General features: G+C 56.4%; 1 protein-coding gene across 3 annotated transcripts in view; it reads right to left on the bottom strand.

Moving 5' to 3' along the window:
• NTN1 (netrin 1) overlaps positions 1-23,448 on the bottom strand; it is a 186,854-nt gene that overhangs the window by 6,515 nt on the left and 156,891 nt on the right. For all 3 annotated transcript variants that reach the window (XM_070561059.1, XM_070561060.1, XM_070561058.1), the window contains exon 6: positions 9,194-9,268. In XM_070561059.1, the coding sequence (XP_070417160.1) occupies positions 9,194-9,268 (75 nt within the window). The remainder of the gene's footprint in view (positions 1-9,193; positions 9,269-23,448) is intronic.

Raw genomic sequence — 23,448 nt, 5'->3', positions numbered from 1 at the left:
AGGAGAGTGGACCTGGGCCCTGCCTGCCCCGGCTGGGTGCCCTCATTATGGGGGCTCGTCCCTCCCACAAAGCAGCCCGAGGGAGAGAGAACCCGCTGCCCAGGGAAAAAGCCTGGGGTTTCCACCCTCTCTCAGTCAGGAGGAACCGAACAGCCTGGCTGACTCCTGGCCCAGTGCTTGTCCCCGACCCACCACGGACCTGGTCAGAGCTGCCAGAATGTCATCCTGGAGGGTGACCGAGGGCCTCCCTGGAGGGCCTCACACAGCCTCATGAGATGCCCCACCACCCACACCTGCCTCCCATGCTGGCAGGAGCAGCCCAATCTGGTCCCCTGACCTGGCCCCTCCACACACACAGGGCAACAGGGAGGGCAGGGCCTGCTGGCTTTGCTGCTGGGAACCAACCAACTGAGAAGGTGGAACAGTGAGTGCCCTCACCCCAGGCCGGTAATCTCAGCATCAACGGCCGGGCCTCACAAGGAGGGGAAGGCAAGAGGGTTGGCCTTCCCCACGTGGCCTTGGGACAGGACCCTCATCACCCCCAGATCCCCCAGGCCCTGTGGCCTCGAGGGCTCACAGAAAGCCTGGTGCGGAGAATGCTTCTGGCCGCAAATTTATATGCACTCCACAGCGGGAGTTTGGTCTGAGAGCCCCAGACAACAGTCCCGTCCACACCCCCTCTCCAGCCAGGCTCCCCTGCAGGAGAGAGCAGAGCAGCCACTCCACCGCAGCTGGGCTGGTGCTTCTGGCCACTCCCAGGACACCAGTCCTAGGAGGGGGGCATCCAGGAGCTCCTCTGGTCCCCTCATACACCCTCTGAAGACAGCACTTGGATCTGGCTTCTAAAAGTTAAACCGCCCTCAGAGGATGGAACCTGCTTCCCCAAGGAGACCCCAAAAGAGGCCCTGAAACAGGACCCAAAGCAGGACCCAGACCAGAGCGCCAGAGCCATGCTGGGGGAGGCCACAGCCCAGGGTGACCCTGCGCCAGCCACACCCACCTGGGAGAATCAGCTCAGGTGCCAGCGAGCACTGGAACAGGTGTTCCCGGTCTTACGCCACGCCCACCTCAGCAGCTCCCCAGGCTGCTGGGGAGGGTGTGGTGCCCTCAGGTGCGGTGGCCGACCGCTCACATCTCCCGTCTCAGGCCTGAGCCCTGCACAGGCAGGTGGAGCTGGCAGGTGTGTGAAGACTATGGGGTGGGTCTTGGGGAGGAAGCCCAGGGAACAGCCACTGGGGTGCTGGGGTCCTCGGTGTCAAAGGCACTAATTTTAGGGATTATCAGGACCCACCGGATCCACCCTGATGGGGAAATTGCCCACCCGAGGCCGGCACAGGTGGGAGAGTGCTCTGTGATCCTGGAGACAGTCCCTGGTGAGTGGGGATAAGACAAGGCTGTGTCCCCCAGCCCCGACTCTGCACCAGCTCTCCCAGTGCCATGGGGATATCCCTGCCTCCCCCAGCCCCACTCTGAGCCTCAGTCTCCCCATCTGTGAAACGGGAGGAGACAGCTTTCATTAGCCGGTTTCGCGGCAGCTGAGAGCCTTCCCCATGCACCCTTCCTTCCTAAAAGCAGGACATTCAGAGGAGGGAAAACAGTGAAACAGTGTGAGGAAAGAAGACAGGAGGAAGCTCCAGGGAGGGGGACAGACGAGTGCCCGTGGGAGCCTGCCCGCAGTAGTGGGAGGCCCGGCTCTGCGTCCCATCTGTGGGGATGAGAGTCGCTGTGCTGGGAAGGGCGGCAGGAGGCCCCGTCAGTGCAGACCCCTGCAGATCAGCTGTCACTGGGGCCCACCAGCCCTCCCTGCCCAACCTGGTGGTCACCCGCATTCCGAGACCTCAGGCTGACTCACACGGAGCCAGCTCCACATCTGGCCTCCATATGGAGCTAGCACTCCCAGGGGGCCCGGGGGGAGGTCACATCTGGCTGGGGAAATCGGAGGATCCCCAGGGGGCCAGTGACCCCCAGGGAAGGGTCAGTGAGCCTCTGATACACCATGCCACGTGCTGCTGGCTGCCCTTCGTCCTGCTTCCTGGAGCTAGGGGCGATGCTGGGCGGGGGGGCGGCGGCTGGCCTCTCCCAGCCATTGCCACCAGCTGTCTTCCAGCCTCAGCCAGGGCCCTGCCAACTGCCTACTTCCCCAGGCAGCCCTCCCTGTGGGCAGACAGCCCCCAGTGCGCCCCTCTTAACATCTGTACTCACACCCAAGGCCCGAAGTCACAGCATGCTGTAGATGCAGGAACTTTATCCCCAGGGCGGGGCTGATAACCTGTCCAGTTCTCTGCACTTGATGGGATTGATCCTGATCAGGAAAGCTAGTGACCCCAAGGTCAAGGGAAGGAAGGGAGGGAGTGTAAAGAGGGGGAGAGGCCATCATTTGCTGAGGCCCCACGTCCCCAGGGCTGGCTGGAGGAAAAGATGCCTGAGTGTAAGACTCTCCCCATCACCCCTGCTCATCCGCCTGAGCAGCTAGACAGAGCCAGGCAAGGGCCAGGTTCCATCTGCCATCCCCACCCTCTAATCCACACCAGCACCATGGTAACGGGCAGTCAGTCGCACCACCAGCATCATCTCCACGCCCGCCTCCACACGGATCTGCCCAGGACCTTCCTCCACCACATGGCCCCGCCCATCACCAGAATGGGTGTGCCAACCCCACCTCTGTCACCATCACTGGCATCCCTGCCATCACCTTGGCTCAATCTGACAGCCCCACCACAGTGACAGTCACCCCAACACCATGGTGACTACTCCTGCATGGTCCCCTGTGAAGATGTCTTGGCGGCTTTTCCCCTGAGGCTTATCAGGAGCTGAGAGGCAGGTGTCCTCCTAAGGGACTGCCGTGCCCACTCTGTGCTGCCAAAGGCCCGGGGCCCTGGCCTGGGGGAGGAGAAAGACCTTGGCCGTGGAGTCCCTGCTCTTGGGCCTGTTATTTTATCTCGCTGAGTCTCACCATCCCATTGACAGAAATAAAAATCCCCTCCCTCTCAGGTGTTTTTGAGGCTTCAATGAGAATGAGAACGAAGCTGAGGTGCTGGTCCAGGGCCTGGCCGGGGAGGGAGAAGCCACTGGCCGGGCAAGGCCTCTTCTCGTGGGTTTCCACTGTGCCAGGAGGCACCAGGGCACACAGGGGATGCTGCTATCAATCAGAATTCTGCATAGGTCTCCAGGCCCACTTCTGCCACGGGGTCCCCCAGAAAGCACATACGCGCACACACTGAGCCCAGCAAACCCGGCTTCTCCCCGCGATGCCAACAGAACTTCCCCCTCGAGTGGTATCCTCAGAAATGATCCCTGTGGGATTTCAGGAGGAATACTTGAGACAAGTCATCTTGTGAAAAGCATTCTGATTTTTCCATCTGGTGGTGCCAAGATGCCTTTCAACAAAAGGGGTGACTAATAAACATTTCTGGGAACGAATAATTTTTCCAAGAACTGGCAAAAGTGAGATGATCTCACCTTTGAGAATGTGAGCTGTCTTCCCTGTTTCTGAATCCCAGGGAGAAGGAAGAGGCAGGCGGTAGCCCCCAGGCCACCTGAGGGGACGGCTCGGAAAGCAGGCAGGAGCCCCAAGGGCTGACAGGAGCTGGACCAGCTCTCGGGGGGTCAGAGCAGTTTCTGCACGTGGACGTGGACATGGCCTTGAGGCCCACACTAGCCTCTCCCGCATCTCACATCCCACACTTGCTCTTCTCCCATCACCCCAGCCGGCCTCTGTGCTTAGAGGCCGTTCTTCCTCTGCCTAGGAGCCCTGCTTTGCCCAGTGAACACTGGCTGCTGGGGTTCCCTCCTCCAGGAAGCCCTCCCTCTCCATCTTCTCCGGAGGATGGGCCACGTCCTGCTTATGCCCGCCTCAGGCTGGACCCTGGCCACACATCCGCCTGCTATGGTCTCGTCCGTGTGTCTGTCTCCCCCCTAGGCTGTAATGTAAGCTCCTGGGGAGCTAAGCCTGTGTCTCCTCCATATCTGTAAGCTCAGCACCCAGGACATGACAGGGCACACAGTGGGTGCTCAATGAGTGTGCAAGGACGAAACCCTTCCTGGGGGGAAGGGCGTGTGAGGGAGCTGGACTTCCTGGGACGTGCACCACTGTGATTATGTGCATGTGCGGCGCCTGTGCAAACCTGAGGAGGGGTGTGAGGCCAGGACGGCGGGGCCTCCAGAGGTGCACAGGGACAAGACAATGAAGAGGAAGGCGGGAAAAGGGAAGAGCGAAAGGAAGGAGGGCAGGGCCGGGGGAGGGGCTCACAGTGGAAGGCCAGGGGGCAGGAGAGTCAGGCGCCCTGAGCCCCCTTCCACGCCAGGTGGATGGGGATGCTACAAGGTGGGGTTTCCCACACCAGCCAAGGGGGTTCGGGCCTGAAACCCTCGCCAGGCCTCACCCGAGAGACGCCTGGGCCCTGGCCAGGCCTGCCCCACATCCCCATACAACAAAAGCCCTGGGATCAACATGTCACCTTGTCATCCGCATCACCTTAACTCTACTGGTGGAAGGTTCTGGAGAGCGTGCTTCCAGTACACATGCCGTAAAGCAGGAGACTCCAGCAGGGATGTGCTCAGCCTTTACGGAAGCGGCCGGCCAGGGCACAGACTTTGCAGTGGACATGCACACACTGGCACACACACCTGCACACATACAGTCACATACACATGCTCACACTCACTCGGAGCATTTTCACAGAGGAAGGGCCCCTCCGAGGCTCGGTTTTCCTGAGAAGTTGGCAGGAACTGCTAACGCCCTTGAAAATAACAGAACCTGCTGTCCGGGAACAACGGCTCCACACTGAGCCTTCTCTAAAGGCTGGTGCCTTTTCAAGCATTTGCAAGGTGAGCTGGAGTCCCCTAGAGGGCAACAGAGGACTGAGGTGGCCCTGGGAGAGGTGGGATGGCAAAGAAGTGTCACGCTGGACCCCTGCCCTCGGAGGTGGCACCTGGCCTGGTGGGGCTGCGATGGGTCTTATCTAGAAGGATGTCATGTCCCCTTGATCACACCTCCAGGTGACAGATGACAACACTGAGGCCCAGGCTGATGGGGCTCCCTGTCCAAAGTCACAGAGGAAATGAGGAATCTCTCCAGATTTGGGGGCCAGCGCCCCTCTCCCTACAGACAGGAGTGGAACAGCCACCCTTCCCTATCACGGGGTCTCTTGGCCCTGAGGCCCTCCACCCACCCAATTCCTTCTTGCCTTGCTTGGTGCCCACCCCAGTCGTGCCCCGGGTGGGCCCTCTCTCATTGGGGACAAACCCTAGAGCACAGAAGGCAGGCCCCGCACACCCCAAGCCAGCCCCAGGGCATTTCTCGTTGCCTCTGCCTCCCCTAGCCTTCCATCCACTGGCCACTGCCCCGGTCAGGAGAGACCCACATCCGTGACCTCCCACAGCACAATATCAAGACTCTCGTGAGCTGGCCTCAGAGGAGGAAGGGGGTCTGGGGCCTGCTCTTCACCCAGCAGGGGCAGCAAACCCCAGGTTCTAATTAGCAGCTTCTGGAACATCCAAGTGCCCTGGCTGTAAGCGAAGGAAATGTGTTTCCTAATTGGCTCCCTGCCGGCGTGTCAGTCAGAGAGCAGGGATTACGCGGCACCTCCCAGCCTCCTCCCGGCCCTCCCTGGCCTGGCCTGCTGCAGCAGCCTCGCCTACTCCCCGACCCCCAGGCCAGGGCCCTCCTCCCCTCCTCCTCCTCTTCCTGCTCATCTTCCCCGGCGCTGGCCCAGGCCTGCCCCAGGTGTGGGAGGGACGCCCCTACTCACACTTCATCCGGGGTCCAGGGTCCCCGCAGGATGCAGGACAGATTCTCCACAAGGTCCTGCAGAGCCAGACCAGGGACCTGGCCTCCGGCCTCAGAGCCAGGCCTGCAGCTGCTGCTGGGCTGGCCTCCTGCTGCACCCGTGGGCCCCGGCGTTACCAGGGCCCCTGCCCAGGCCGTGCAGATGCCACTCACTCCTTAGCAAGCCTCCCTCGAGGCCCTGCCAGCCCACCCTGCTGCGTTCCCGTGAGCCCTCTCCTGACACCTCTTTGTCCCACCTCCTGCCTAAACATACAGGCCTAGACACTGAGCTAGGGTGGCGATGCTCCCCAACTTTTAGGTGACCCCAAGAGTATTAGGGACAGTCCTGGGGACCAGAAACCCCCAAGGTCTTTGCAGGAATAGGAGGGGGCAGCGCCAGCCCCAGCCTTGGGGCAACAGGCGGGGACAGTTAGAAGGACATTAAAGCTGATGGCACACAGCTTCACACCTCGTCAGCTCCCAGAGAGGGCACCCTGCTTTCTCCTGCATCTGCTGTTCCTTGAGTCTTGCTCCGTAGCAGATATGTGGACGCCTGGGCAGCAGGCATGGGGGCAGGAGCCAGGATGGCGGCGATGACGTCTGGAAAGGTGGGCACACCAGACAGTCCCTCGTCCCTCTTGGCCTTGGGGCTAAATGCGATGTGTGTGTGTGTCGTGGGGAGCCCAGGGAAGGCCACTGTGGAAGGAGCAGGAGGCTGGGCCTCCGCAGAGCAAGTCACCTCAGCCAACTGGGCCAGCGTCCCCACCTGCGACACGGGAGAAGCGAAGCCCGCCGCCTGTGACACTGGCTTCACTCTGATGATCCATGGGAGTAGGGGAAAGACAAGGACTGAGTCAGGGAGCAGAGTGCAAAGGGAACCCGGAGGTTGAGCGCCACCGCTCCCCACCCCCAGGAGGGAAGCCCCCTGTTGCCCGGGGGGGCCCACGGCAGGTCTGGGGCTCAGGGAGGCCCTAGGGGGCCCCTCTGGGTCTATAAAAAGAAGGTGTCAGGCTTGCTTTGGCAGAGAGAGGGGACCTGCCTGCTGGTGGTTGAAGGGGTCTGAAGAGCTCAGAGGGGGCCAGAGTGTCCCCCGGAAGGTCAGTGGGGGAGCAGAATCCAATGGGGGGAAAGAAGTCAGGAGAGAACAAAACGGGACTGAGTCAAATAGAACCAAGTGGAAAACGGGAACTGTTTTGGTGACTGTGAAACAAAGTCCAATCAGGCCCCCAGGCTGTGGGTCAGCACCTCACAGAAAGACCGCTTACTCTTCCCTTCTCCTAGCCCCCTCTCCACATGCCTACTGCAAGGATGCTTCAAGGCTGAAATCAAATCACTGCTTCCCCAGTGTGCCGCCTCTTCCTTCTCCTCTACCCCGTTCTGGGCGGGGGGGTGAGGGGGAGGCAGGCGGAGAGGCACTTCGGTGACCCTGGGCTCTCCAGGCCTGTGTAGACGGCCCATGCTTGAGCCCCAGACCCCAACCCGGGGAATGTGGCAGAACCCTTGGGCCCGAGTCCTCCTCCCACAGGACTGCCACCTTGCAGTGCCCAGTAGACACAGACGGCTGGGGCTGGGAGGACGAGGCCCTACAGCTTGGGGCCACACAGGCATCGTCCAAAACAACCTGGGGCCCATCCTTGTGGCTGTCATCCTGGCTGGGGGACAGCACTTCCTTTATCTCTAAACCACCCCTACATTTGTTTTCCCGGGGGGAGCTGGAAGTTTCTGCACTGCCTTGGGATGCAAGTACTTTAAAAGGGCTTTTAAGAATTTACTGTGGACCCCAGAGGGATCTGGAACGGGGATATCCTCAGCCTGGCGACTTCTGAATTGACCCACAAACCCTGCCAGGCGCTCTGGCTTTGGCCAGTGGGTGGCCAGGCAGCCCGTGGGCAGTGCGGCTGGCTCACTGGAACGGCGCCCTGGTTTCAGCATGCGGTGTGCGTGCCTCCGTGCGTGCCCCCCACCATCAGTCAGGACCCCCATGTGGCCCATCATCCAAGGCCGGGCTGCCCGCCCTCTCGGGGCAGAAGGATGGAGCACGGGTTCCAGACGATGAGCCTTCTCACCAGGGGCCCTTCCTTCTCAGCCCACTTCTTGCAGCTCTGGTTCTTGCCTCCTCCCCTCCCACCCAGCCCCCCGTGGATGAGCAGAGGCCCCACTTCGCAGGCGAGACAGGGCCACATCCAGCTGGAGTGGGGAGGTGGGCAGAGAGGACTGTCAGGCACTGGGAAGGGAGGCCCAGCCCAAATCAGCCAGGCAGCCCAGGTCAGGAGGAGGCCCCATGGCAGAGAGAGCCAGGCTTGGGTTCAGGCCGAAGCTACTTCCTGGCCAGGTGATGGGGGCCTCGGCTGCCCTGGTCTTTGCACAGGGGCCTTCCCAGCTCCACCAGTGGACATCTGGAGCATCCTCTCGGCACTTTCATTTGCTCTCTGGCTCTGAGATGCCCCTCACTCTCTGCCCACACCTGCCCGTGGGCCACTAAGGGCTCCTCTCCTCCCGCAGGCTCTCCGATGGCCTCCCACCCCCCCGTGACTGCAGTCAGAACTCGACCCTGCATCACGTGGTGTCTGGCCAGCGCCGGCCTGCAGCCCGCGTGGACTCTCTCAGGGACCAGAAACCACGAAGCTGGCTCCTCACCTCCCACGGGGCAGGGCTGGCTCGAGGGAATTCTCAGGACACGCTTACAGAGAGCGGAAAAGGACAGTCCACCGTCTCCAGGGCCGGTGCGCAGTGAGAGTCGGGGGACGGGACACCCCCTTCTCAGCAAAGGGAGCCTGAGAGCTCAGGTGATAGGGAGTCTCTGCTGGTGGCCCCCAGGGCCGCCAGCCCCATAGGTCCCGGCTGAAAAAGGTCCTCAGAGATCCCCATTCAGTTGTGCTCAAACTTCTGATGCATCAGAATTACCAGCGAGCCGTTTACAATGTGGATTCCTGGACCCAGCTCAGCCCAGAAGAAGGCGGCTTCAGGAAGCTGCACTTTACACACACCGCCAAGCTCCCACCCCTTTCCTGACACCTGCACCGCCTCACTTTGAACAAGCAGCTGCTCAGGTTGAATGCCCACAATGTGGATGAGGGGACTGAAGACCAGAGAGGTAAAGTGACTGGTCTGCGGCCACACAGCCCCTCGGGGCAGAGTGAGGGCCAGAGGCCAGCCTGGGAATCCCAGCCTCAGGTGGGCCCCACTGGCCTGGATGCCTCCCTGCAGGGCGATGGGGAAAGCCCAGCGCTTGTGCCCTGTGGCCCCTCAAGCCCCTTGCCTCTGAGGGCCAAAGTGGAAGAGATGAGACATTCCTGGGCATGGGATCCATCCAGCTCAGCACCTGTCTGGTCACAGGGACTCCAGACCAACACCCTCGCAGGGCCACCTGCACCCCGACCCCAGCTCCGGGCTGGTCACGTGCCCCTCCCCCTTCCCTGCACTCACCATAGTCCTTCTTGCAGTACTTTTTCATGTTAATCTTCAGCTTCCCTTTGGAGGCCTTGCAGTAGGAATCGCAGTCTGCAGGGAGGGGAGAGCACAGACAAAACCTAATTAGGCTGGCGATGAATAGGCTGGCGGCCGAGTGGAGGCCGCCTCCTCCCTAAATACCCAGAGGCCTGTGATACCCATGGGCCAGGAGCGGGCAGCCATTCAGGGCAGCCTTCTGAAGCGGCGCTTGGGACAAAGGGCCCCCGCCCGACCCACCCCCTCCAGCCTGACGAATCCCGCAGCCGCGGCCTGCAGCCCCCTTGGCCTCCATGAGGGACTTGGGGGCTCCCGTATTGTGCCACCCAGGGCTTCTGAGCGCCACACAAATTCCCCCTGTTCTTAAGACGCAACTGGAGCCTGATTAAAGCCGATAGAGGCCTCATTGTCACCCGGTGCCCCGGGTCTGTGTCAGGCGCTGGCTTTCATGGCGCGGAGCCTCTGGCTGGGGTCAGGCCCCAACAAAAGAGGTCACAGAGGAAATTAGCAGCCCATGAAGCATTAGAAAACCCCTTTGGTGTCCACTCTACTGGAGTGTGCAAATAAAATGCCCCCCGAAGAAGATTTCAATTCTAATGGGCCCTACTGCTGGGAGACAGGGCTGCCGGGCCGGTCTGCTGGGTATCACCTCGGGGGCTTCCCGGAGTCCAAGCGGGAGCCGGGCAGGACGTGCGGGGCCCGGGGCCTGCCTGCCAGCCATCGGCCTGCTTCTCCTGGGGTGGCCTGTGTCAGCCCACTGAAGGCAAACCTCCCAGGCCAGCCCAGCGAGCCCTCTCCCAGTCAGCTCTTTCTCCTCTTTGAATGAGGTGACGCAATTCCTTTACAAAGTCCGCGTGCGACACTCTTAGCATGGTGGCCGGCCCACCACAGAGGCCCAATAAGTCCTCCAGGCTGCCCTGCGCCACAACTCGACCTGCTGGATCTCAGTCAATTCTCACAAAAAGTCTTTGATGTGTGTGTGTTGTTCCCACTCTGCAGATGAGAAAACAGCCACCTGTGCAATGCGCCCCAGACAGCTAGTGCCAAGGCTGGCCTGGAAGGTGGGTCTGAGATGCCGACGTCACTGCACTCTTGGTTACACCACGCTGTGTCTCAGCAAACGCCAGCAGATTCCCCCTCCTAGTGAGGAGGATGTTAAGCCCAGAGGTGGGGATGAGGACTGCCCTGTATTCCAGCAACTCCCAGACTGCTGGCAGGAAGACCAGCCAGCCTGGCCTGGGGGCTGCAGAGGGCCCAGTTTGTTCTAGGAGCAATGACAGCATGGGGTGGTGGAAGTGGGTGGGGTGTGTGTCCTGGTGAGGGGCGAGGACAAGGGGACCAGAAAGGTGAAGGGGATGCACACACACCCAGGCAACTCCCGAGGAGCAGGGACCAGCTCCTCACCTGGCAGAGGGCAAGCAAAGTGAGGTGGGGCTAAAGAGTGATGTGTATATAGGGAGCGCAGGCCAGAGCCAGGGCAGGAAGTCAGGCCCCCCAGAGCCACCTGTGTCCCCAGCCTATAGCTCAGATCTGTGGGGAATATTCAGACCTCACCCCAGGTGAGGACTCCAGGAGGCAGCTGCCTCCTTCAAGGTCCCAGGATGCACTGACTGGGGCCTCACTTAAAGTCAAAACAGCTCCATCCCATTGCCCTGGGAGCCACGGGCCTGGCAGCTGCCTGCTGCCTCCTGAGCCAGCTTCCTGGAGTACCCAGTTAGGAACCAGGCTCAGGAAATGGGAAGAAAACAGCCCCCCTTCTGCTTCCCTGTGGCCCAAGCCCTTGGACTCCCCCCAGGATGCCCTGCCAGGGATACCAGAGGCTACAATGCCAGTCCTGCCTGCCAGCTGGATGGCTGGTTGGTTACTGGAATAGGGACCTCTTGGAATGCATGGACTGGGTCGTCCAGAGAGAACGGCCTGCATTCGACCGTGGCCAAGCCCGCGAGGTCGAGATGCGAGGTGATGGCGGCCAAACACACAGGTCAATGGCACTGGCACCACCATCATCACGCTGCACTTGACCGTGGGGAACAGCTGCTCCCGGCCGTGTCCCTGCCAGCTCAGGGACAGATGATGCTCACAGCCAAGTGACCGCTGTGGCTGAACCCAGGTTGTGCGTAAGTCCTTGCAGCCCTAAGTGAGCTGGCTGGAACCCCTCCCTGCTCTCCCCACCTAGGGAAGCAAATTAGAATGCAAGCGGTGCCAGGTGATCTCATTACGGGACAGTCTTGAATCCACTCTTGTTGCTTTCTTGTTATTTTTTTACGAAAGTCGTTGGCTCATGTCAGTTCTTGCATTCTGGTCAGTAGGAACCGCCTCCTCTCGTGGGTCCAGGCACACCCTCTGTCCAAGCCCTGAGGGGGACAGCCCAGGTCCAGAGAGCACCTTGGGGCACGGCAGCTCCTCCAGGCCTCCCAGTGACCCCATGAGGAGGGAGGGACCATGAGTCCCATCTCCAAGACGGAGACCAGAGCTCAGGAAGGGTCCGGAGCGCCTGCCCAGGGAAGCCCCGCACTGCAACCACCTAGTCCTGCGCCTTCAGCCCTTCCCTCTCCATCACTCTCCCTCCTAGCAATGTCTGCAGCTCTTCTCTCCAGAGGCAAGTAGCCATCTGGGACAGAAATTGTCCTAGAACGTGTGGCATCCGTCACTCCCTAATTAGATTGAGCTCCAGACCCTGCCTGACAAATCCCAGTCATCCCCATAAACATCAAGAGTCTGCCCTCAGTAGTGGTAGCCACAAGCGTGGCACCATCGAGGCACACGGCACGCTCCCAGCCCTGCCAATTAGCCCCATTTTGCAGACGGGGCGGTCCACACCGAACCTGTGCTCCCAACCCGTGGGCCCCAACTGGGCTATATGGTGGAATTACCCATAAGCTCTAAAAAACTCTGATGCCTGAGTCCCACCCCCAGGACATCCTGACTCACAGGTTCAGGGAGCAGACTAATGGTCCAGATTTTTTAAGCTCCCCAGGTGATTCTAATGGGCAGCCAGGGTTAGAAACCGCTCTCGGAAGCAACCGTGGCTGCGGGAGGTGGGGACGGGTCTCTGCTCCCATGACTGGCACGGAGCACCCAGCTCAGCAGAGGAAAGGCCGAGAGGTGGCCGTTGACTCAAACCGGAGAGCGCTCCCAGACTAACTCAAGCCGGCTGCCCTTACAGGAAATGGTGCCAGCTCCCAACAGTTGTAATTGTATTTGTTATTTGGTTTTTGGTTTTTTTTTGTGGGTCCTATGTCTTTCCTTTCTGTCAGCCAGAAATTCTCGTTGGGTCAGCGTGCTTATGTTGTAAAACGTCCCCGACTCCCCTCAGATTTGCTGATTCCAATGCAGTTGTGAGCTAGGAAAACAGAGACCCAGCTCGTTAGAACTGTACGTAAAACATGGGTAAACAGGCTCGGATAGAGGCTGAAACACCCTCCTTTGGGTAAAGTGAATGACCTCCAGCACATGGACACCCTGGCAGCTATCCGACTGCTCGTGGACTCTGTGTTTTGGTCGTATTCCAGAGGACTGAGGTCACCGAGCAAGTGGTCCCCGGATAACGAAACGTTCCTGTGTTTTCTTCTTTTATCAAATACACACAAAGCTACAAAGACGGCTTCAAGATGGACAAACCACAGCTTTAAAATGCAGCTTTGACTCCTTCAAAATGGCATCTACTTGGCAGCCATCCATGTGGCCTCTCCCTCTTGTGCTCCAAAATAGCTATAAAGACAATGAAAAAAATGAAAATTCACACTAATGCCAGAAACTCAACTGACAGATGACCCAGTGTTGGGATCTGGGAGCAATCTCTATTAATTAAAGGCAGATGGTGGTGCCACAAGCAAAACCTGTCCAGGTTTTACCGCAGGACACAGCTCTCTGTCTGCCGAACAGAAAGGTCCTGAAACAAGGGAAGGCGACAGAGAGACAACAACCAGAAAACAAACGGGCAGGAAGTGGGTGGGGGCACCAATGGTGGCGCCCTCCTCCAGGGAGAGAAAGCTTATGGAAGGGTCAGGAGTGGAAGGACAGTGTGCGCAGGGATATCTGACCTTGCATTTTTTATCTAAATCACGAAGACAGAAAATGAGAAAGTCAGGCAGCAGAGAGAGGATACCACCTCCACAGAGCAGGAGAGAACCAAGGGAAAGCCTGGCAGGAACTCGGAGCTGGAGATGGAGCTGCACACGCTCCCCTGCCATCCAGCTTGGTGCTGAGATGGGAACCCAGCTGTTACACTAGTACTGGGATCTGCAAATTTTTTGCAAAGTGCCAAACAGTAAATATTTTAGGCTTTGCTGGCCATACGGTCTCTATCACTATTCAAACTCTGTCACTGCAGCCTGAAAACAGCCATAGACAATGTGTAACCAAACGGGCATGGCAGACTAAAAAAATTCTAAAACACAGCCTCCATGAAATAGGAGAAGAAAGCCATAAGGGAAGACTAGGCTGAGCTGAAGAGACTGTATGATGATCCAAAAAGGGTGAGGCAGGAGAGAAAGAGCCGGAAAAACCAAAACCTAAAAATCTAGTAGCACAATTAAAATCCACTTTGGAAGCAGTAAAGAGAAATGATACTGTAGAAAACTGATTCAGAAACAAGGAGAATAAATTGGAGAAACTCTCACAATATTTAGAGGAGAAGGATAAAGAGAAAATGATAAGCATGTAAGAGAGAAAGAAAGTGGAGAGGTGACATACGATTGGGAGAGAAGTACAGCAGAGGACAAACGGAATAGAAACAAGAATCGAAGATAGGACTCCCGAGCTAAAGACAGACCTACAGATGCAGCACGAGGAAAGGTCTCTTTGGGAAAACAGACCAACATCCAGACACACCTTTGTAAAACATATGAAATACCACAATGAGGAAAAAAATATTCGGATTAAAAATCAACAGCAACAAGGAGCTGGCCAGATGACCATGGAACAATGTCCACAGGTCTTGAGGAGGGAGAAGTCTGTGACCCAAGAATTTTATACCTAGCTAGACTGTCCCACATGCATGCAGGCCACAATAAACAAAAGGCATGCTCAGTGTGCAAGGGCTCAGCAAATATTCCAATCAGGTATCCTTTTTCAGAGAAATACTTGAACATATTTTCCAACCAACTACGAAATGAATCAAAAATAAGAGTTTATGAGGGGAAAGTCACAGTATGAATGCAATGGTGATGAACACTGAAACCAGTGACCATAGAGATTTCAAATTTGGTTCTAAAAGTGAAGACAAATCTCAACACAATTTTCAAGCTTTTGAAAGGGAACATCAGACTATGCATATGTATGTATAAATAACTATAAAAACTTAGTCTAGGTGCCAGTCTGGTGGCCTGGTGTTTAAGTTCACATGTTCCGCTTCAGCAGCCCAGGGTTTGCCAGTTTGGATCCCGGGTGTGGACCTACACACTGCTTGGCAAGCCATGCTGTGGCAGGCATCCCACGTATAAAGTGGAGGAAGATGGGCACAGATGTTAGCTCAGGGCCAGTCTTCCTCAGCAAAAAGAGGAGGATTGGCAGTGGATGTTTGCTCAGGGCTAATCTTCCTCAAAAAAAAAAAAAAAAATTAGTCTAAAACTTTAGACCATATTGACGAAAACTAAGAAGCAGAATGAGGTGGGGAACACAAATCTTTGTCTTGAGGAGGCAGAATGCTAACCATACTATTTCACACTTGACCCTGACAAATAAGAGCTATTAGCTCAAATAGTGCTTTTGAAAAACCCAAAGATAGCCACAGAACACTAGAGAAGACAGGAAAGAAATTATAGCTAATATGCCAAAAGGAAAAAAACCCAGAAAAAGTGGAATAGACAAAAAGCAACTGTGATAAATTAAGATCGCAGAAGAGCAAATATCTAAAAACAAAACAATGACTATAAATGGATTCAACTTCTCTGTTGAAAAAGCGAATATTAAATAGCTGTTTCAGAGCTACATCACTAAATACGGCATTTTTTTAAGCTTATAACTTTTAAAGAAGAAGCTGGATATGTGTCACTAGGTAACAAACAAGTTCACCTTGTAATAAAAAAAAGTTTTGTGTGGAATAACATCTTATTGATTTATATTAAGCAAAAACTATTAGAAATACAAAGAGAACAGACAGACACACAAGTAGTAAAAGAATGCTAACTTAACTCCAAGGGGCTGAAATTATACAGGCCACATTTCCTGACCATGACGTAATAAATAATATTTATTATTAAGCAGAAAAGAATAAAAATAAATGAAGTGCATTCAATTCTAGAAGTTAGAAAATGAGCAAAACAAACCCTGAAGAAAGCAGGAGGAAAGAATTAACAACTACAGAAGGAGAAACTGGAAAAGTAGATGACTGAAAAAATTCAGAAGTTATAAATACGTCCAAGAATTGATTCTCAGCAAAGCCCAAAAACAATCTAAAAAAACCCAACCAAACAAAACAATAACAACAAAAAACCAGACCAAACGCTGTCAGGTCTAATTATGAATAAAAGAGAGAAAACAGACCCAACATTAGGAAACGAACAAGGGGCAGAACCTCAATCTGAAGACGACTTTGCAAATCCAGGGCCATTGCATACAGCGTTAGGCTGAAATCTTGGATGCTGGAATGAAATGCTTTACTTTTTAGGAAGACATAAATGACCAAGTCGAACAAAAAGAGATATCAAATCTGAATAGATGATCTTAAGAAATCTCTGGATGCAGACGGTTTCAGAGGCTGGGTCCATGTAGTCATTAAAAGGACACACCCTTTTCATTCTCTTTGATCTGGTCAGAAACACAGAAAAAGATGGAACGCGATTAGGATGAACCACGTGACGGTGACTAAATCCAAGATTTTTCAACTTAAAAAAAAAAAGCAGTTTCACATGGTTCGACCTTAACACAAAAGCTAGTGTGGGCTTATACATGCACAGACCCTGCAGACCAGTGGATCCACCTTGTTTACCAATCCGTCCCCATATTTTACGCCCAGCAGGGTCCCATCCTCCCTGGACCCAGTGGCTGCGACCCTGCCAGCCTGGGCCCAGCCTGCCTGCCCCACACAGGAGTGACGGACGCAGAGCAGAAAGCTCCGCTGACCCTGCTCTCTCAGGGGACAGTTTGGGGCTCAAATTGAGAGCACAGGTAAATACTGAAATGTCAGCAGGAGCCCTTGCACCAGGGTTACCCTCTACTCCCAGCCTCCTCCCCAAAGAGATGGGAGCTGCCAGGTATGGACACGGGGACCTCCTGGCTCCTAACTCATTGTGCTCTGTCCCAGGGAGAGCCGCTGAGACCTGGAGGCCACCATCTGCAGCTCGCAGCAGGCCCATCCTGGCTGGCTGGCATCCTGGCTCCTCCCGGGAGCAGCCGACCCTCCTTTTTATTCCCTCCACCTGCTCCCCTGACCAACCCACAGCTAAGAGCCAAGAGGGGGCCCTGCAGGCCCAATCCCAGTGGCCGAGCCCCTCCCTCCGCTTCCTCCACCTTGGGTAGCTTGCCCCTCTGGTCTGCCTCCCGTGCCCCAGGTGCCAAAAACCCTGCTGGGCAGGCCTGCTCGCCGGATCGAAGCTCATCTCCAAGCATATGGCAGGCGGGGCCCGACATCCCCCAGTCGGAGCCAGGGGCGCTGCATCTGGCACCTCCCTTGGAGCAGGGTGGGGAACTGGCCAAGGTCTGCTCTCAGCGGCACCTCTGCCTCTCTGCTTCTGGGCTGTTGGGCTCGGGAAGGTGGGGCGTTGGGGGTGATGAGCAACAGACACCCAGCCATCACGGTCCATCCCAGGGCAGAGATCTGGGGCTGCAGAGTTTCAGGCTCTGCTGGCTGGGCACAGGGGAGGGGCCCTGGTGCCCACTGGCCTGGGGTACAAGAGCTCAAGGGAGTGGGGCTGGGAAGGACACCCTCCTGGCTCCATCCATTTCGGCTGGGCCACTCTGCCCACCAGCAGGTGACAAAAGGCAGGCGAGGCCAGTCTGCCCAGAGAGTGTGTTTTGGCTCTGCCTGACCTGGAGCCACAAAGCCGCCTGGAACTCCCCAGGCCAGGGAGTCCATTTTCAATGTGTGCAGTTTTCACACATGGTGGGTGTCCACGAGCTGCAGAATGGCCATCGTGGGGGAGACGTGGTGAGGATGGAAGCGGCACTCCCCACGAACTCACAAAGCTAACTCTCTCCTTTTGGTCCTAGGCTGCAGGTGACGTCATAATTCTCCCCCTAGTAAGACCACCTTCTGAGTACCCCCACCCGCAAGCACTGTGCCCAGGCTACAGCCCCCTCCCTGAGAGAGCCAGGGTTCACAGGCAGATCTTACACCCCACACGTCTCTCTCCAAGCCCACGCTGGTCTCACCCACCCACCCTACAACCTCCAAGCCCCACCTGCCTCGTAACGCCCATTGAACTCTGGGCTCTGGGGTAGCAGGGCCGAGGACCCCCCAAATGACACAGCCCCCAGGAAGGGACTGGCAGAGGAGCTGGATGTGAGGTGCCTTGCAACCTACAGGGGGCAAGTGACGGGAAAAAAGCCACAAGTGTTTGCAACGTAGATAGCAAAGGATTGGTGTCTTTAATATATAAAGAACTCTTCTGTATCAATAAGATAAGCAACCTAAAATTCAAAGGAGAAGGACAAGCAATTCACAAAAGAGGGAAATGGGGACAAGAAGATGTAAAAATGTTCAACTTCAAATAATCAAAGGAATGCAACTTAAATTAATGGGAACATAGGACTTTTACCTGGGGAACTCTCCAAGGCATATACACCCATAGGACATGGTTGGGTGCAAATTAATACAAACTTCTTTGAGTGTAACTGGCATCGAACATCAAAACCCTAAAACAAGGCACATCCTTTGATGCAGCACCCCCACTTCCACGAATTTATCATCCATTCATTCACTTAATGAGTCGTCTTATAATGAATATACAATTCTTGTATTAAAAAGAACACTAAAACTATTCCGAGGCAAGTCTCTTCTCCAGTGAGGATGGGGACCACTTGCTTATGGGGGAATCCTAATGAGCTTATATCTGTATTCAACGAGGTGACACTTGTATTCCTAACCCACGTGGTTCCTGCCACTGGGAAGGGCTATATCCTCCCTAAGAGATGGTGTGTGTACACATGTGTGTGTGTCATGTGTATATGTAGTTTCATCCTCTCCCAACACCACAAACATTAAGGGACAAAGGAAAAGCAAGTCATCAGCCAACTGTGTGCACGGTAATACGGTTGGGAGTGAGGGCACTGCTGTAACTAGGTGGTCACAGGAAGCTTGTGGATGTGGCACAACACTGAGACCTAAACAGTGGGAAGGAGGCAGGGGCAAGAATAAGTTTCCAAGCAGGAAGAACAGCCTGTGCAAAGGCCCTTAGGCAGGATCGAGCCTAGCACAGTCCAGGGACTGAGTGAAAGCTGGGGTGCCTTGCACAGAGCGAACGAGGAGAGGAGCAGAGAAAGGAGTCCCACCAGCTTGAAGAGCTGTGTGCAGCTGGGTACGGTGTGGATTCTATTTAAATGTAACACAAAGCCACTAGAGGGTTCTAGCCGAGCCTGGGTCACTTGCGGCTGCTGGGCGGGTGGTCTTCAGCTGCATAGGACTGAGGGAGGCTCCACCCTCTCACTATCAGGGAAGGGTCCTTGGGCTGCCCAGGCCCCACCTCGCCTGAGGCCAGTGGGACGTGATCCCCACTCTGTCCTGTCCTTACAAGGAGCCACTGCGCCAGCTCCTGGAAACCGACCTGTCATTTTGCCGCACGAGCCTGGTGCTTCCTCAGCAAGTGCGGTTAAAAGCGCGGACATGCGTGCTTTACACGGCGAAGCGAGCGCCTGATCCTCTTCCTGCGCCAGGCTGGCCGCCGGGGCTGCTGCTGCTCCGGCCCCCACCCAGTGCTCTCCAGGGCAGCCCGGCAGTTTTGTCCTGCTCCTTCCCGCGTGGCCACCTCCGCCCAGGTCTTCCCAGCCGGTACCCTCGGCTGCACTGGCAGGGGCGGAGGCAGGCGCCCGCCGGGAGATCATGCGCACTGCGCAGGGCACGCCCAGGCCCTACTTTCCCCTAGAGAGCCACCAGTGGTGATGGCCCGGGTCCTCTACAGCCTCCCCAGTACCCGTTCTCCTTCCTTCCCGAAGAGCAAACCCCGATGTTTCCGATGTCACTCTTCTTCAAAGGCCCCCTTGCAGCTCCCCACGGCCTTGTCCCGGCTTCCGGCCCGAGGGTGTAAGTGGAAGTCGACTGAGAGGGGCTCCAGGGAAGGTGGTTGTTTCTTGTAGGAAGAGATCACAGCACCAGCCCTATGATTTGGGGCCCTCAACTATTCTGAGCCTCGGTTTCCTCATCAGTGAAATGGGCTAGCAGTGATGATAACTGTCCTACCCGTTCACAGGATTTAGGATGAAATATCTGTGGTGCGTGAGAGGGATGTCAGAGAAGGTCTCTAGAGGAGATGACCCTCAGCTGGGACCTGAAGGATGAGAAGGTGCCGCAACTGGGTGTGATGGGCTCAAGGCTGCCTCAGGGGGCCCCAGATGAATGACAGCCAACAGGGGGTGAAGAATGGCAGAGCCAGGGGAAAGGTGAGGTCTCATGAGGCAAGGAGGAGAGCTCAGATCTGAGATGGAGCGAGCCAGCCCTGGTCCTCCCCAGAAAGTACGAAACTGACCCACACCAAGCAGCCAGCTGGTGCAGTGAGCTCTGGGCAACCGAGCCCTGTCTCCCAGCAGAAACACGTCTGCCTCCAGGATCCATTCTGGGCGATGGACCCAGAGCCAGGCCTCAGGCTGCGAGAGAAGGTGCGGGATGGAGAGGGCATCAGGCCCACAGCGAGGACCTGTCTGTGCCCGAGGTCCATGATCCTGGGACACTCACTCCGTTCACTGTAACCTATCTTCTCTTCCATTCGAGTGAATGGCGGCTGACCCCTATTCTCTGCAGAATATCTGGAAGGAACAGGGCCTAACCCCATGGGTACCAGAGAAGCCAGAGACCCCGCAGCAGCTATGCACAGGTTCAGCCACCACACCTTGGCCTTCAACGCCTTCCTCCCTGGCGACCTTCCTTGCAACCCGCTCCTGTCATCTCCCTGTGTGGCCTCCGTCTCAGCCCCCAAGCACAGCTGCGCACCCCCTATGCTCTTAGCGCCCATCCCACGGTCTGGAATTGTCGGTCTGCCTCCTCGCCCGGTGGTGGATCGGACCTGGGTCCCAGCACTTGCACAGTGTGGGCCACCACTGAATGCTCCCAGAACCCAGGGGGTCATAAACTCTGGGTTCCCCTGTGTGCCCAGGATCACGACAGCATAAAATAAGCAGGATGCAGTGCTCTGCGAGATACCAAGACTGCCTGGAGAAACCCACAGACAGGCTCCCCACGCAGGCCAGTCGGCTCTCTCTGCACTCATTCTTGTGACACCCGTGAGAAAGCCTGGGGAAGGGGCTTAGGCACCTTTCTAACCTGCTAAGCTCTTTGACAACAGAGGGCATGATTTGGGCCTCAGAGGGCTTAGGTGGCACCAGAAGTCAGGCCGCAAGGCCTGTGCTGGGATGCATGGCTGACGTCTGAGGAGCAGCATCCTCAAGCTCCGAATCCGAGGCTTTTCGGCAGGTCCTCGCCTGCTCTCCTTGGTGTCTGGAGCGTCAGTTAGACAGACTGCCCCTACCTGGACCCTAGGACACAATCCATTGCCCCAGCGGGAATGGTTGATCTCAGGATACTGACCAGCTCTGGGCAGCAGGATGCTGGGCAGCCGTTAGCAGGTGGGCTGGCAAAGAACTCAAAATGCTGGCTCCGCGACTTTCAAGCTGTGTGTCCTTGGGCACATCAGTGCACTTCTCTGAACCTCAGATTCCTCATTTATGAAATGCGGGTAAGAGTGTGTAATCCTTTAAGTTCTAGTGAGATGAACCCTGACGTGATAAGCACTAAACAGTGTTAGCTATCATTATTTTTACCATTAGGAGCCATGAGAAGAAAACCAATCTCATTGCTTTCTTGGCACGTTCAATGTAAAGAACTTTTTCTTATTTCTGACTCAATGGACCGTACGTACTGACTGACCTCTGGCTTTTCTGAAAAGCAAGCCCATCTTTAGAGGCTCTGGTCCCCTCCAGCACCTGTCACCCAGTCAGTTCCACATTTTTCAGTTGGTTTGCTGATGGTCTGCCTCCCTCCCAGGGCACTGCCCTGTTCCCTCTCTCTCCCCAGGGCCCAGGACGCTTACAAACTATCAGTAAATATTTGTTAAATGAGTTGAATAAGAGGAGAGTCAGCTGCCACCACCGTGGGGCCGTGGGGCCAGCAGGGTGACCTGCGGCCCCAGCCATTCCAGCACTCCTCTGGTCCAGGGGCGGAAGACATCAGACCCCGCGAGGCGAGGGGACCCCCCCAGAAAGCAAGTCTGCTAAGCAGCAGGAAGGCAAAGGCCTGAAGCAGGATTCTGAAGGCGGAAAAAGACAATTTTGGAAAATGCTGGGAAACACAAAAAGCTGAAGCCTGGCGAGAGCAGCTCCTTGCTGGGGAAGTGCGGCAGGAGCGATCGATCCTCCCTCTCCAGGGAGGGGCAAGGGGCTTTGCTGTTTGGCTTGCACTTCACTAACACAGATTCTAAATCCGCTACCTTATTATGAAAATATATTTGCACATTTCAAATACAGGGCTGGAGGGGAGCTCTCACAGGAGAAGCCCGGAAAGCTCTGCATCCGGGCTGACCTCGCGGGAAGGAGACTCCCAGGCCGGTCCCCGTCCTGGAAGCCCGTCCTGTGCCAAGCCCGCCTGGTGCAGGAGACCAGGGCTGGGCCGGCTTTCAGGTGAGGACCAACCGGAAAGGCTCTGCCTCCCTGGGCTGAGGAGCTGCGGTCCAGCGGGCCCCTCCCTGCAGCTGGTTCAGGGTGGGGTGGCCGGGCTGGAGAGGTCGGGGTCTGCACTGGCCACGGGAGCTGGGGGAGCTGCCCCTCTTCTCCATGCGGAACAAGAGGGTGCCATGAGTCCCCAGCAGGCTCTTTCTTCTTGCTGAACAAGATGGATTGGAAAACAAATTGGCTCAAATAAAGCATGTAATTAGATTAAAGCCTCTTGCCCAGAGCCTCTGGGGCCGCAGAAAGCCCTCCCGACTGGAGGCAGGAGACCTTAGCGGGCTGAACCAGCTCCTGGACATCCAGAATTTTCTCTTGACCTTTTGCCGCCCACCCTCAGTCCTCCCCAGCTGGTGTGAACTGTGCTGAAGGGATTAATTCTTCCTCGAAGATGGCCCCAGACCCTGCTCTAACACCAGCCCCATAGGCTTGGGGTCACCCTGTTCCCTGCCTACAGATGCTGCCTCAGCCTCAAAGGGCGGCTGTGTCTAATCCACAAGCCCCACAGAGCTTGACCGGACTCCCGCGGGAACACCTGGGATGGTGATGAGTCTACACCTGGGCAGCCCTCACCAAAGAACTTTCCACCCATGACCCCACTTGAGCTGCACAGTGACCTATAATGAGGCCAGGCAGGTAGTATCAGGACTGCCATTTCCATCACATACAAGAGAAAGCTGAGGCCAGGAATGTTCCATGTCCCAGGTCACCAGCCAGTGGGGCCACTTTCCTGAGCACCGGCTGCCCTTCACTCCAGGTCAGGGCCACCCAGAGGGGTCTTTGCCCCCAAAGCCATAAGCAATTTGATGACTACTGAGCAATGACCCTTAACGTCCCGCACCCTGATGCAGGGGCTGCCCCTTCTCAAGGGACCATCCGCTCAGCTTCCTGTCCTCGGGCAGAAGCTCTGTGTAACTGCCCCACCCCATCCATCTTCCCACAACCCCCTCCCAAAAAGTCAGCTTCCACGGTGATGCCCTGTGCCTCCTCCCGGCAGCCACGCCCTTGGGAGAGGTGGCTGTGGTCACAGGCTGCCGGAGAAAGGAAGGAGCAGGGAGGCCACATTCAAGAAGCTGCTGCACCCAGGGAGTAGATTTCTCTTCCTGCAACTGTTTCTGAAGTGGCTCCCCATCAAAACGGCAGACGAGCTTCTGGTCCACAGTATCGAATGAGAGCCCAGGCAGAGGAGAGGAGAAAGAAAAAAGAGGAAAGCAGGTATGAACCCTGGGGTGCCTAGTTTAAAGGCTTGAGGATGAGCAACTTATCCCCTGAAAAAAAATGAGGGTTTCCAGAGGAGACACTGATTGGGAGCAAGTGCGGAGGCAGGAAAGGCAGCACACAGACCATAGTTTCCCTCTCCAAGCTCACAGCAGACATCACTAATCAACCTCAGCACCCAAGGAAGCCCAGAACTCAATAAGGTA

Source organism: Equus przewalskii, chromosome 10 (assembly GCF_037783145.1).
Source record: "Equus przewalskii isolate Varuska chromosome 10, EquPr2, whole genome shotgun sequence".
NCBI classification, from domain to species: Eukaryota; Metazoa; Chordata; class Mammalia; order Perissodactyla; family Equidae; genus Equus; species Equus przewalskii.
Note: the sequence above shows the minus strand (reverse complement) of the source record. Positions and strands in the feature narration are given on the sequence as shown.